General features: G+C 38.1%; 1 protein-coding gene across 14 annotated transcripts in view; it reads right to left on the bottom strand.

Moving 5' to 3' along the window:
- LOC109457324 (S-phase kinase-associated protein 2-like) overlaps positions 1 to 13,471 on the bottom strand; it is a 97,828-nt gene that overhangs the window by 59,565 nt on the left and 24,792 nt on the right. For 4 of the 14 annotated variants that reach the window (XR_016019411.1, XR_016019413.1, XR_016019414.1 and 1 more), the window contains 2 exons: positions 8,771 to 12,254; positions 1,990 to 7,245 (listed from right to left, as the gene is read on the bottom strand). The exons of 6 other annotated variants lie outside the window; for them this stretch is intronic. Coding sequence is in view for 3 of the 8 variants with exons in the window: in XM_088793369.1 (XP_088649495.1) it covers positions 12,104 to 12,254 (151 nt within the window). In the remaining 5 variants the exon portion in view is untranslated. The remainder of the gene's footprint in view (positions 1 to 1,989; positions 7,246 to 8,770; positions 12,255 to 13,471) is intronic. 4 more of the 14 variants (XM_088793369.1, XM_074330590.2, XM_074330592.2 and 1 more) reach the window with 2 other exon arrangements.

Below are 13,471 nucleotides of genomic sequence, written 5' to 3'. Positions count from 1 at the left end.
CATCATCATCATCATCACATGTTTATTGCATAGTACCTGTATCATTATTTGCTTACCTCGTTTTATTTCAAATGGAAATGACATAAGTGGTGTTCTTTATCTCTTATTTCGTAGCATCAATCAACACTGGGCACATAGTGCACTTGTTAAATAATTAATTAAATATGTGAGTTAGAGACAATGTCTTTGAAATTAGCTGATGGATGCATTCATCCCATATAAGACACAACTTATTTATTTATAAAACCTAAATAGCATCAAGAAAAATAACAGACAGTAACATCTGTGGGGGAGGGGAAAGATAACTCTATAGAAGTATCTCTCAAAGAATATACTCCTAAAAGAAGTCTTTCCTCTGAACAACTGGCTTGTTTTTCTTTTCTAAACAATGAGAATTTTGTGATTCATTGTGTTCACCTCTTTTTCTAGGCCCAAGAAAATTCAGAGTGCATAATACAAATGACTTTACAATTATGAAAGGACAAAAAAAGCTCACATTTCTACATATTTATTCCACCCCACCTCACCACACGCCCCTCCCCCCGCGCCTTTATCTTTCTATCTGGCCCTTATTTTTCTTTTACCCTGATATCATTATCTTACAAAATGAAATATTACATTTCATATATTTTTTTAGAAACACCTCAAATTATTTTAGGAAAAAGTAAGGAAAAATAAATAACATAACGAAAATGTTTTTTTTAAGTATTTACAAAACTACCTTCTTACATAAATTGGTAAACAAAAATGAAAACGCTATGGTAACATTGTACAAACTTCTTTCTCCATATCCACTCCTAGAAACAGGAAAACACAACCAGGGAGATCCTTCCCCAAAGTCCACTCTTATTCATGGCTGAACAAATTTTATTTCAGAAGAAGGAAATTCTGGAGTGGCTCAAAGATAACCATGTCTTCCCCTTGACTGCCCTGTAACCATGCAACTGCTCAAAACATTTAGCCTCTTTTGCAGGATTCCTGCCAAGAAGTCCTGCTCACTGTAAGCAACAATGTACCTGAAGTCTAAAACACTGATGCATTGTGTCTGAGATGCAAGGGTCCGCTGCTTCCAGCCATTCAGTTAGCACAGCCAGTTAATTATTAGCTTCTAATTTCACCTGAGAATGTCACAGAAGCTAGAATCTTTGATTAGCAGCAGGTAAAATTCAGACCAATTGACCTATGTTGTCAGTCCCTCAAGTGTGTTTTGTTTACAGCCTTTAAACTTTACTTTGACCGGATCATGAAAACGGGGAGTATCCCACACATAATACCATCACTGACTGTCATTAGATAACCAAAAATTACACTGTAAATCAAAGGGAATCTGTGATTCAATTTTTAAAAATCCAATTTAAGTATAATGTCATAGAAACATCTTCAATAATTCTATTTAATTCAAAAGCAGTTCTCTAACAAAGAATTACATCAGGATTATTATAAATACTTAGACAAATGCATCCATATTTTGGTTTCAATTAACAAATTACATTATCATTAGCAGAATGGTCAGACAGATCAGTGCAATTGACTATAAAAATATAGAAAATAATAACTACATATAAGTACATATAAGTATATGGGTTACTTACCATTTGTAAAAAAGAAAAACCTTAAATTTCCTAAGTTGCCAAATGCCAGGTGGACCAAATATTTAAATGCAGGAAAGGAATTAATAAAAGTAGCACAAGAAAATATAGGTAAATATTTAAACAATCTCAAAAATACAAAATGCGTTTTTAAAAAAAGAACACAGAGTCAGAAACCATAAAAAGATTTCATTATATTAAAATTTAACAGTGGTACATCAAAACACCATAGAAAATCAAAGGGCAAATGACAAACTGGGAAAACATTTGTAAAATACATAATAGGATGTTGAAATATTTCAACTTCAGTTTCCAAGGCAATCTGTGCCAATTACCCAGCTTCTAAATGTTTATAAAGGGAGCTTCTGAAAACCATTTTTTGCAACCCTTAGTCACTCACCTACTTTGAGAGGATCAAAGGGTTGAAGCTGAAGAAGCTAGAAGTTAGAGTTGAGAGAATTGCTTCAGAAAGAGCTGTTGATGTACCATAGGCAACAACTATTCAGGGGTGGGAGTAGTACTTAGTCTTCCTCTCAAGCCTAGGGAGAGAGAATTTAAGAGGACTTCTCAAGGAGATTGGTACACACTTCCTGAGTGTGCAGGCCAGGATGAACTGGTACATGACTCACCCATGAATTTAAAAAAATGCCCACAAGTGAAGAGACAGGTTGCAGCAAACGTGCAAGCTAACCAGAAAATTATGTTTGGGAAATAATTACTTTCTTCCTAACAGCAGGTCAAAGTACATGATCTGGGGAACACATGTGGAATCCATGGTGTGACAATCACCTAAGGGTTATTTTCAAAGGGATCAAGGAGGCAACATCAGGACATCTATTTTGGGTAATTCCAACCAAATCTCCCACTGATGACAACTGAAAAGCTAAGTAAAAGGCTTTCTGTGGGTTTTTTTTAAGTCAGCTTGAAAGTGCTAAAAAGCTAACTCAATGGTGAGGAACTACCCTGCTGAAATCCTGGAAAAGCTGTAATCCAGTGAGGTAAGTCTAGCATTTGAAAGCCCTTTTCCCTACAGCATATACCTATCCAGCAAAGGCAGCTGAGAGGCAAGCAGTGATTTTCACAGGCTCTTGGGAATAAAGGGAATCAAAGAAAAAGATCCAGGCCTTGCAAGGACAGGAACAGCACAAGAACCCCTAGCAACCACCGATGGATTTGCTCTGAACACTAGGAGTAAAGGTGAACTGAAAGTAAACCCATCCTGGGACTTGAACTCTCCTAGGTGGTCCAAGAAACTCTCAATCACTAATTAGATAAAGGTGATGCCATGTTACTAGTGCTCCCAGGAACTGCGCAGAATCAAATAAAAGCACCTGCTGGAGGAATAGAAAAACATTGTAGGCCTCAAATTTTCCCACAAATAACTTTTGAGAAACAATGTTAAACATATAATCAAAGAAAACAAGGCTTATAAGGAGATAAAAATAACATGAACAAAACCCAGTACAAATAAGAGACAACAGCAAGAGACGCAAAGAGCTACAAATTACCAGACACAGGCTATGAAACAAGTATGGCCACCATGTTCCGGAAAATAGTCTTGGAATGAATCAGGAAACTTCAGAAAGTGATACAGCAGATCTGATAAAGAAACACAGAAATTTTAGAACTGAAAGGTAAGAAAAAAATTAAGAACTGAATGCACAAGATAATGCACCCGAATGTGCTTGACTTTAATATTCAAATGAAGGATTGGTTTAATATTCCAAAACCAATCAATGTAATTCATCATATTAACAGAATAAAGGAGAAAAATTGCATCATTTCACTAGATGAATAAAATGTGTTTCATAAAATGAGATATCAATTCATGATTTTTTAAAAAACTCTCAGCAAACTAGGAATGGAAAAAAACTTCCTCAATCTCAATAAATGTCATCTATTAAAAACGGATAACCAACATCATACTTAATGGTGAAATACTAAACTATTTCCCCCTATGATTGGGGAAAAGAAGAGAATGAATGCTCTCACCATTTCTATTCAATGCTTTTCTGAAGAGCCTAGGCATTGCACGAAGGCAAGAAGAAAAAAGGCAAAAATATTGGAAAGAAAGATGTAAAACGGTATTTATATTCAGGTAACAGTATTATTTATATCCTCAGAAATCTAGGAAACAAATATTATATATAAGAAGTGAATTTATCAAGGTAACAATACAATGTTGATATAGGAAAAAATACCTGTATATTTTGTACTAACAAAAAACATTAGAAAAATAAGATTTACAAAAACAATTCCATTTACAATAGCATCAAAAAACCTAAAATACTTAAGAATAAATTTAACAAAATATATGCAAAACTCCACAGTGAAGTGTTTAAGACATAGCTGAGAAATATTATTTTAAAAAGTGACATAAATGGAGAACTAGACCTCATTCATGCGTTAAAAGGCAGGAGAGTATTTGCATAAGGACAAACATACAGATCAATGGAACAGAAAAGAGAGTAGAGAAATTGATCCATACTTATTTTGTCAGTTATCTTTTAGTAAAGACAATGAGGTTATCCAGTAAGGAAAGGATAGTCTTTTCAGCAAATGGTGATGGAAGAATTGGATATCCTTATGGAAATAAAATAAACAATACTCAAAAATTAACTCAAAATGAATAAACAACCTAATATTAAAAAGCTAAAACTATAAAATTTCTATAAGAAAACACAGGAGACAATTTTTGTGAACAATGATTTCTTAGATAGGATATAAAATGCACATACTATAGGAAAAAATTAAGATAGACTCCATCAAAACGAAAAGTTTTGCTGTTTTAAAGACACCATTAAGAAAATAAAAAGACAAGCCAAAATGGGAGAAAGTATTTGCAATAATGTATCTGATAAAGAACTTGTATCCAGGATATATAAAGAACTCTTACAATTTAATAAGAAAAACAACTCAAAAAAGGGGATGGCAAACAGCCAACAAAAAAAAGCTATTTACAAAATACGATATACAAATAGCCAGTAAGCACCTAAAAAGCTGCTCAATATCATTACTCATCAGGGAAATGCAAATTGAATACATAATGTGATATCACTACATACACATCAGAATGACCAAAAATAAAAAGATTGATGATACCAAGTGCTGGTGAGGATGTAGAACAACCGGAAGCTTTATATAATAACGGTGAGATTATAAAATTGTACAACTTTTTTGGAAACTATTTGGTAGGTTTTTTTAAAAAGTTAACATCTTTACGGTAGCATGTGACCCAGCCATCCTCCATTAGGCATTTACCCCCCCAAAATAAAAACATATGTCCACACAAAGATTTGTATATGAGTATACATTGTAGCATTATTTGTAATAGCCAAAAACTCAAAATATACATCAACAAGTGAATGGATAAACAAAACGTGGTACATCCATACTACACAATACTACTCAGCGATGAAAAGGAATGAACTACTGATATATGAAAGAACATGGATGAATCCCAAAATCATCACGCTGAATTCAAGAAGCCAGGTGTAAAACAGTACACACTGTATGGTTCTATTCATACAGAATTCTGATTAATCCATAGTAACAAAACATTGCCAGGTATGGAGGATGGAATAGACTGCAAGGGTACCCCCAGGAATTTTGAAAGTAATACAGATATTCTACATCTTGATTATGATAGTAGTTCCACGAGTGCAACTATCAAAATTCATCAAAGCACATCTTTGTGTTTATATGGAAAAAACATTCTTACATACTCTATGTACATGGCCAAGCAGTTACAATTTAGCTGGACAATAAGCATTATATATTGCAAATCCTTAAAAACTACAGCGTTCCTAGATAGAATTTCTCAGTATTTTTTTCAATTCTTCCTATAAGAAAGAATATACTAGTGAGGAGAAACAGAGTTTGACACCTGAAAATATGCCTTTTGGGGATATTATTTTAAGCTGGTTATTTTTGAGAAACAAAAGACTCAAGAAGAGCCTTTCACACTGCTCCCTCATACCTACCTAAAAGAATTCAGATACAAAAACCTGCTCCAGGAAGGAAGATCATCTTAGCATAATATGAACTAAATGTGGCAGACAGGGAAGAACCTAGCAACTTCTGTCTGTTAGACTCCCCTCTGTATTCCATTGTTTCTCAATGGCCCCAGCAATAATTTGTTCACCAAACAGTTTGCTCCTTCTCATCTTCCTGTGAATGGCCTACCTTTCCTTTGAAGTCCAAACCACCAGCTCCACCCTGGCCTCTTCCTCCTTAGTTCAAGATAGCATGTAAGCCTCAACTGTCCAATTTGTCCATGGGTCCCCTATTCCTACAGACGCCCTGTACGCACATATGTAATAAACTTGGTCATCTTATCCTGTTAATCTGTGAGAATTTATAAGAACTTTAATATCATAACTATTAGCCCAACATTTAATAGCCCAACATTTGGATTTTTGCAGCTTGAGCTCTGAAGCTACTTACAAGGCATAACTTTGCCCATTTGGGCTCTGAAACCATGTGCAGAACAAGCACCCTCTGTGCTAATTGTATTGTTTGATAAACCATACTCTGCATTGTTGATAAATAATACTCCCTGTACTATAAACATAATACAAAATCAGTCTTTTTGTTCTACAAGACTGGGCTGAAAATAGGATGTTGATAAATGCTTAATCATATATGACCCATTGTTTTCATCTTATAACCCCACTTGCTTGACCATTGAGTCAACTGACCATTGAAAGTTCAATTGTCCCCACCAATCAAAAAATGAATGATGTGAGTTTATGGTCTTGTTTCCCCCAGCAACCATCTCTTTGATCATTAGCTCCTTGCAACATGTACCTTTAAAAACCTTATCTCCTCTGTTTTGGAACATGTCTTTGGTTGATACCGAGGGCCACATTCTCTTATTTGCAAATCATATATGAATAAAACTTTGTTTTCATTTCTTCTGGGATTTTTGTTAACATCTGTCTCATGTCAATTTTATTGTTAGACAAGCCTGGAGAACTTAGAAGGGAAGAAGGAAAATTACTGTTTTCCCCTATACTACACACAAATTAAGCAAGGCATTAGAAGATTTTAGGAATGAAGATAGTTTACTTTAAATGGACATGAGTTTTTGAAAAATGAATTTAATCAGCAGGTTTTTTTTCTTCCTACTGTTAGATAATTTGACTTCTATTAAATTGTTATTATCCAATTTGTTACAGCACTCTGAAGTATTCATTATCTATGGTTGAATTATAATCATTTTAAAGAGCAGTCAGGGCATTTGTACTACATAATAAAGTCAGCGAAATGTTAAACTTATGGAGAAAACATTCTCATTTTGTTTTTAAAGCAAAGTGCCAAGGAAATTAAAACTGTTCATTTGTAAGAAATACAAAATCGCAATGCTTAAAATGGACTGTTAGTAATTAGAGAGCAGGAATTTCATGTGGGAGGAGGCAGGTCTCTGGGAGGGATTTGGGGCCACTTGCCAATAATCAATTTTCCTCACAGAGCAGCATTTATCAGAATCACCTGGAGAAAACTCAGATGCCGTGGCCACCCCCAGAACTTCCCATTCAGGTCTGCTGTGGGGTCCGATGTTTGCATTTCCAGCACATCCCCAGGTAAGGTGGATACTGTTGGTCTGTGGACCACACTTAGAGAAGAGGGTTGTCACAGAGGAAGCGCAGGGAAACTAGAATTGATAGAAGAAGAGTAAAACTCAGACACCAGCAAATGGAGGAAGGAATGATATCCTCGTGGAGGCAAGCTATTCACTAATCACTGACATAGGGTTTGAGGAGGAACCCAGAGCATTTTCATTCAGTCATTGATAGCATTTGAACTGCACCATGTGGGACTGGTAGAGAAAGTGGATGTCAGGTGAAGGGGCAAAGGATCAGAAATAGTCTTGGAGGGGCGGCCCGGTGGCTCAGGCGGTTGGAGCTCCGTGCTCCTAACTTCAAAGGCTGCTGGTTCGACTCCCATATGGGGCAGTGGGCTCTCAACCACAAGGTTGCCAGTTCAACTCCTCAAGTCCCGCAAGGGATAGTGGGCAACGCCCCTGCAACTAGCAACAGCAACTAGCAATGGCTACTGGGCCTGGAGCTGAGCTGCGCCCTCAACAACTAAGATTGAAAGGACAACAACTTGACTTGGAAAAAAATCCTTGAAAAAAATCCTGGAAGTACACACTGTTCCCCAATAAAGTCCTGTTCCTCTGGGGGGGGGGGGGGGAGAGAGAGAGAGAGAGAGAGAGAGAGAGAGAGAGAGAGAGAGAGAGAGAGAGAGAGAGAGAGAGAGAGAAAGGAAAGAAAGAAAAGAAAGAAAGAAAGAAAGAAAGAAAGAAAGAAAGAAAGAAAGAAAGAAAGAAAGAAAGAAAGAAAGAAAGAAAGAAAGAAAGAAAGAGTCTTGGAAAGTATAGAAAGTTGTCAGGGAACAGTGAGGAATGTGATCAAATGGAAAGCAGGGGGACGATGAGACAGGCAAGTGGCACCAGCTTGAGGGGAGCGCGCTCCTCCATAGCCAAGGAGGCACACTGCTCTGCAGAGTTAGAATCTGTGGGTTCTGCATGAGGCAGCCGGACGTGGTTTTACAGGGGCTTTTTCTCAATGTTGGCCCTTTGCCCAAGCTGGTCTTCTAATCACAAGGCCCCTTGTCACCATCTTTTATTCCACCATTCAAACCCCATTCTTACTTCGAAGAAGTTAACTTACTTCAAGCCCAATTTCACTCTGTTCCTTCCTAAAGACCCAAATTCACATTGACTTGTCCCACGCCTGATCTTCACTCTGCTAGACATTGTCCTTTTCTCTGATTTATCTGTATTTCTCATCTCTGCAGCCAATCAGAAAATTCCCTCAGGATAAGGACCATCACCCCACAATGCCAAGTTCAATGCCAGCTGCATATTAAGAATTTAAAAACTCACTGCTTCAAGGGCAGGTTGCTAACATAATCAACAACAGTTGTTTGTATTGGTTGTTTTCTTCATGACCGTGGTACTCAAAGCATAGTTTCTGAACCAGCAGCACAACATCGGCTGGGAAAGTGTTAGAAATGCACAGTCTCAGGCCCCACCCTAGCCTACAGAATCACAAATTGTGGGGGGAAGGCAGTCCCCTAGGTTTTAACAAGCCTTCCAGGCGATTCGGACAGACAGATGCTCAAGTTTAAGAACCACTGTTTTTACAAAGCCTGAATCCCAAAACAAAACTTACCAGAGCCGGCGCTGTGCTTGGTCAACAAAATAAACACCCAAAGTCTTTAATCCGTGTTGAAGGTGGGTCACCAACGTGGCTCTATGCTTTCTAAAGCAGTTCAGTCAATTACACAATTCCATGCTATGAGATGAAAGAAACGAGTCTTTTAGGAAAAGTACAACTATTTCTGGTAGGGAGACAGCTGTGTAATGTAAAGACTGATGTTCTCAACAACAAGCTTCCAGAAGCACAATGAGTCTCCTAGGGCTGTTTCTCAATAGAAGCTGATGATGGCCACATGCCAGATGAAATTCCCCTGAGGGCACACTGCAAAGCAGGGAGACTAGCAGCTCTTAAAGATCTGAAATTAAACCAGGGACAGATTGCAGGGTGCCTAGAAGAGCAGATGAACTGGAAGCCTCAGCCACTCCTCCGTAAAGACTCTCCCTCAGCTAGGCTCTGGGCAACCTGGAGAGACCCCAGCCTGCCACCAGCTGGGGCGCAACCGCCCGGGGTTGCCCACACACAACCAGATGCGCCCAAGAACTCAGGTGGTGTCTTACCTATTCCTGAATGTTTCCCCCCATCAATTTAGTGAATGTGAATGAAGCTACAGTGCTAAGTAGAGGGGCTGCCTTAGCAACCGTTTGCGAGAATAAAGTTCTTCTGAAAGAATTATTCTTTCACCCCACAGAATAGTTATTCTGTTTCCAACCTCCATCTAAACATTTATCCCAATGTTGAAATGCATGACACCTAAAATCATAACCTTAAAATGACCTTTAATTAAGGTTAGCCACAAATAAGTAAAGGGTTTGCTTTAATTGCTCCACTGGAAAAAATTTTAAATTGGAGGACTCTCTATTTACACGTGAGATTGCAATAACAAATATATATTAAATGTAAAACAAAAGCCTGTCAGGGCTTGTAATTAATTTCTAATATGTTTCTCTAGCCACAAAATTTACATAATCACCTTGATGAGTAGGCAAATAGAATATTTTTTGTTTTATTTTTGTTTAATTTGATGTTTATTTTTTTAATTGGTTTTCAAGAAATGTAAACATTATAAAAAGTATTCATTAAGCCCCTAAATCTCAGGCCAGGAGCAAAAGGGTCCACAGTATTCTCCCTCCATAGAAATTACCTGGAAGAAGAGAAATCAGGTAGAGTCTAATGTTTTCGTCAGGAGCCAGAAAACTTTTTCTTTAAAAGTTTTAAAGAAACTTTAAATAGCAAATATGTTAGGCTTTGTGGGGCACAGGTCTTTGTGGCAACTACTCAACTCTGTCACTGTAGCTAGTTAGCAGCCATAGGCAACATGTGAACAAATGGGATTGACTGGTTCAGGGGAAAAAAAAAAATTCTTTACAAAAGCAGGTGGCTTCTAAATTTTGCCCGTGGGCCAAAGATTACAGACTCTTGGTTTTGGGAATTCTATGATTTTCCTGCTGCCTAGGGAAAAAAACTTACCAACAAAGCCAAGTGAGCCAAGTTAGGGAACCCCGTCCGCACTAATGCCCTGGCCCTTGTTAAAAACGTATGCCTGACTGTGAAATCAAAAAGAGCTAGGCTGCTGGGATTCATTCTCAATGTATTACTGAGCACTGTTTGTCTAACGATGGAATGAAGACAGGGAAGCCTCTGCCGTCTCCCTGTCCCTCGGCCAGAAATGTCAATCACAGGTGAACACCCAATCCCCTACTTCCAAACAGCTACCCTGTTGACTCTACTTGCAGAAGGTCTCAGGGATGCATCCCCTCGTCTCCACACCCAATATTAGATTAGCACTCTGCCATCCTCTTCTCCTGCCTGAGGTACACTCCAGACTCCAATTTTGAGGGAGTTTCTTCCTACTTACAGAGCTTTCTGTGTAATGCTTGTTTCACATTGGTTCCAGATTGATCTTTCTGAAACTGTCACACCCTGCTCAAAGGCTTTTGAGCAGCATGTTCCCTATTGCCTAGAGGATAAAATCTAAGCTCAGTATCGCATGTTGGGGACTCACTCCATGGCTTGACCCCAGCCTCCTCCATACGTATTCTCAATTCCACCTTTTGCATGCCATGTGCTCTCACTTCTTGCCTATAGCAAGTTCTGCAAATTACCTCTCCAATATCCATGCTCTTCTTCCTAACAGAATCCCCATAATATTGGGGAAGACAATATACCCACATCAAATCCCTGCCTTTCCTACTCTACCTTATAAAGAGGTGGTTGATAAGATATAAAATGTCATTGGATGGGTTTTAAGAAAAAGAAAATCTTTAAGTGGGGCTTACTCACTTACCCTTTTGCTCTTCCATATATATGTGTGTGTATATATATATATATATATATATATATATATATATATATATATTTTGTTTTGTTTTTTCTTCTTTCTGGAACTATGATACGATGGTTGGAGCTCCATCAGCCATCTTGCAGCCATACAGTGATCTTCAAATCAGAAGCCATAACTTAAGAATGATAGAACAAAAATAGAGAAGGAACCTGGCTCCTTGAATGATATCATTGAACAATTAAATCAGTCCTGTGCAACTTACCTGGATTTCATGCCATATAAAAATAAAAATAAACCCTTGCTAGTTTAAGCCACTGGTGTTTCCGGTTTCTATAACCAGTAGCCAAACATAATCGCTAACTGATGCAATGTCATTTTTGCTATCTTCTTGCTATTTAGCCTCTTCAGAATGCCTTTCTTCCCTATAACTTCCATTTCTCCACCTTTGAAAATACTACTCATTCTTCAAAATTTGTCATAAAAGCTCCCTCCTCCTGGATTACTCCCTCCTCCCACGGCTACCCAATACTTTGCTTTTCACCTGCATAATAGCAGTACTAGAGTTCAACAATAGACTCCAACATCTAGTAGCCATGAGATTGTATGTACATTATTTAACTCCTCCAAAACTGACTTCCTTCATCACCAAGATGGGGATGAAAAAGTTCTGATTGATATTATTGTTGGGAGAAATAAATGAGATAAAGTAACATGAAACAGTATAATGTCTGGCACATAGAAAGTACTCAATAAATGATGACGATGATGATGATGATGACGACGACTTAGTTGGCTATAGATCTGTCTCCCTGATCTAACAAAAGTACTTTGAGGGTAGGGCCAATGTCTCATTCTCCTCATTATCCCCACACCACCTGGTTTATAGTTTGGATGGATGGATGACCAAATGCATAACCAACATAATGGCCAGGAAAGTGTAATGTAGTTTCTGAAGGACTTCCCTCAGACAATGGAAAAATTGCAAAGCAAACTTGATGAAGTCATATGGACATTTTTTTCCTAATTATAGCCCGTTCATTTCAAATATTGATTTGCCTGCTTACAGAGGCTTTCATCACTTGCTAGCCGATAGAAGTGGCGACACACTTGTGCAACTCGAGCAAGCTCCTTGTGCGACAGAAGGGAAAATACACAAATCCATATTTCATCAGACAGGAGTAGCCACTGTGAGATATCAGCATCTCTTTTGTGCTCCTGGAATGGAACAGGAGACAATGGGTAACTAAAAAGCTAGTGCAAAGAGGAAAGGTCACACATATTGAAAAAAAAAAAAAAGAAAAACACACTGCATTTGCAGAAAATGCATATACTACACAGAGACCAGGTATCTCTTTTCTTTCCTTCTACCAACCTCAACCCAGCTTGTCCACAACAGAAGCTACATTCCAAAGTTGGGAAACCAAAATGAAAAACATCAACAGAGAAACCTAACAGAAGATTTTCAAACCCCTCTAAGTTCACTACAAATCTCAATGTCTCACTGACATTGGCTAACCACTGCTCAGGAGCTTCTATCCAGAAATAGCAATGGTGGCTGGCAGAGCCGCCCAACCATGGTTCTGTGGTTCCCTGTTTGACCACAATCCCACAGCCACAGCCCAGTCCACATTACATGGTGTGGCCTCAGCTGCTGGTGCTAGAAAGGAGACTGGACAAAGCATCTTTGTCACCAGCCTTCTTGCCCCTTCCATGGATGACTCCAGTTTCTTGAGAAATTTGGTTACTATTGAGGTTGGATGAAAATCTACTTCCCTGATGAAACTTCTATTAGGATGTTTTTCAGATTTTTGCATTTTGTAGATCCCTCATGATATCCCATAGGACTGGATCTCCACCTGCAACATCTAGTCCTAAACCACGTTATCTCTGAAAAGCTGTAATTCCAATTTCAGCATGATGCTCTTCTGGCTTTCAGAATAACTCAGAGAATGACCATATTTCATGTCTTATTGTTGCTCACTTTACAATCTTACACATTCCATAGAAAAGGCAGATGTAATAAACTGGTACTCTTGTCTTAATTCTTGAATAAATCTCTTTATTCAATCTTGAGCATCTCACCTCAAACCTAGAAGACTATAAGCTAATGTAGCAAAAATGTAATTATGTCTCTTCTAGAGCCCGCCCCCGTGTTTCTCATTCAAATAAACATCAAATTAACCATCAAAAGTAATTTAAACAGCAACTCAAATATTGACTGGAGTCTTTCTAAAATTATCAAAGACCCAATTCTGATAAAATGTCTTAAACGCCTCCTTCCCTATTTCTCTTTCAAACTTCCTTACACTGTGGCGTGGCCCTGTAGACTGTACTGGCTCTCTCTAAGCTCCCCCAAAATGTCCTCCCCACCCAGTTTAATCCCACCCCGCCATGTTTCTAGATTATCTCCTCTTTTTATTCGTTTTATTCCT

This window comes from Rhinolophus sinicus, chromosome 16 (assembly GCF_057876585.1).
Source record: "Rhinolophus sinicus isolate RSI-liver-muscle chromosome 16, RSI-T2T, whole genome shotgun sequence".
NCBI classification, from domain to species: domain Eukaryota; kingdom Metazoa; phylum Chordata; class Mammalia; order Chiroptera; family Rhinolophidae; genus Rhinolophus; species Rhinolophus sinicus.
The sequence above is the reverse complement of the archived record's forward strand: the minus strand, read 5'-3'. Positions and strand labels throughout refer to the sequence as shown.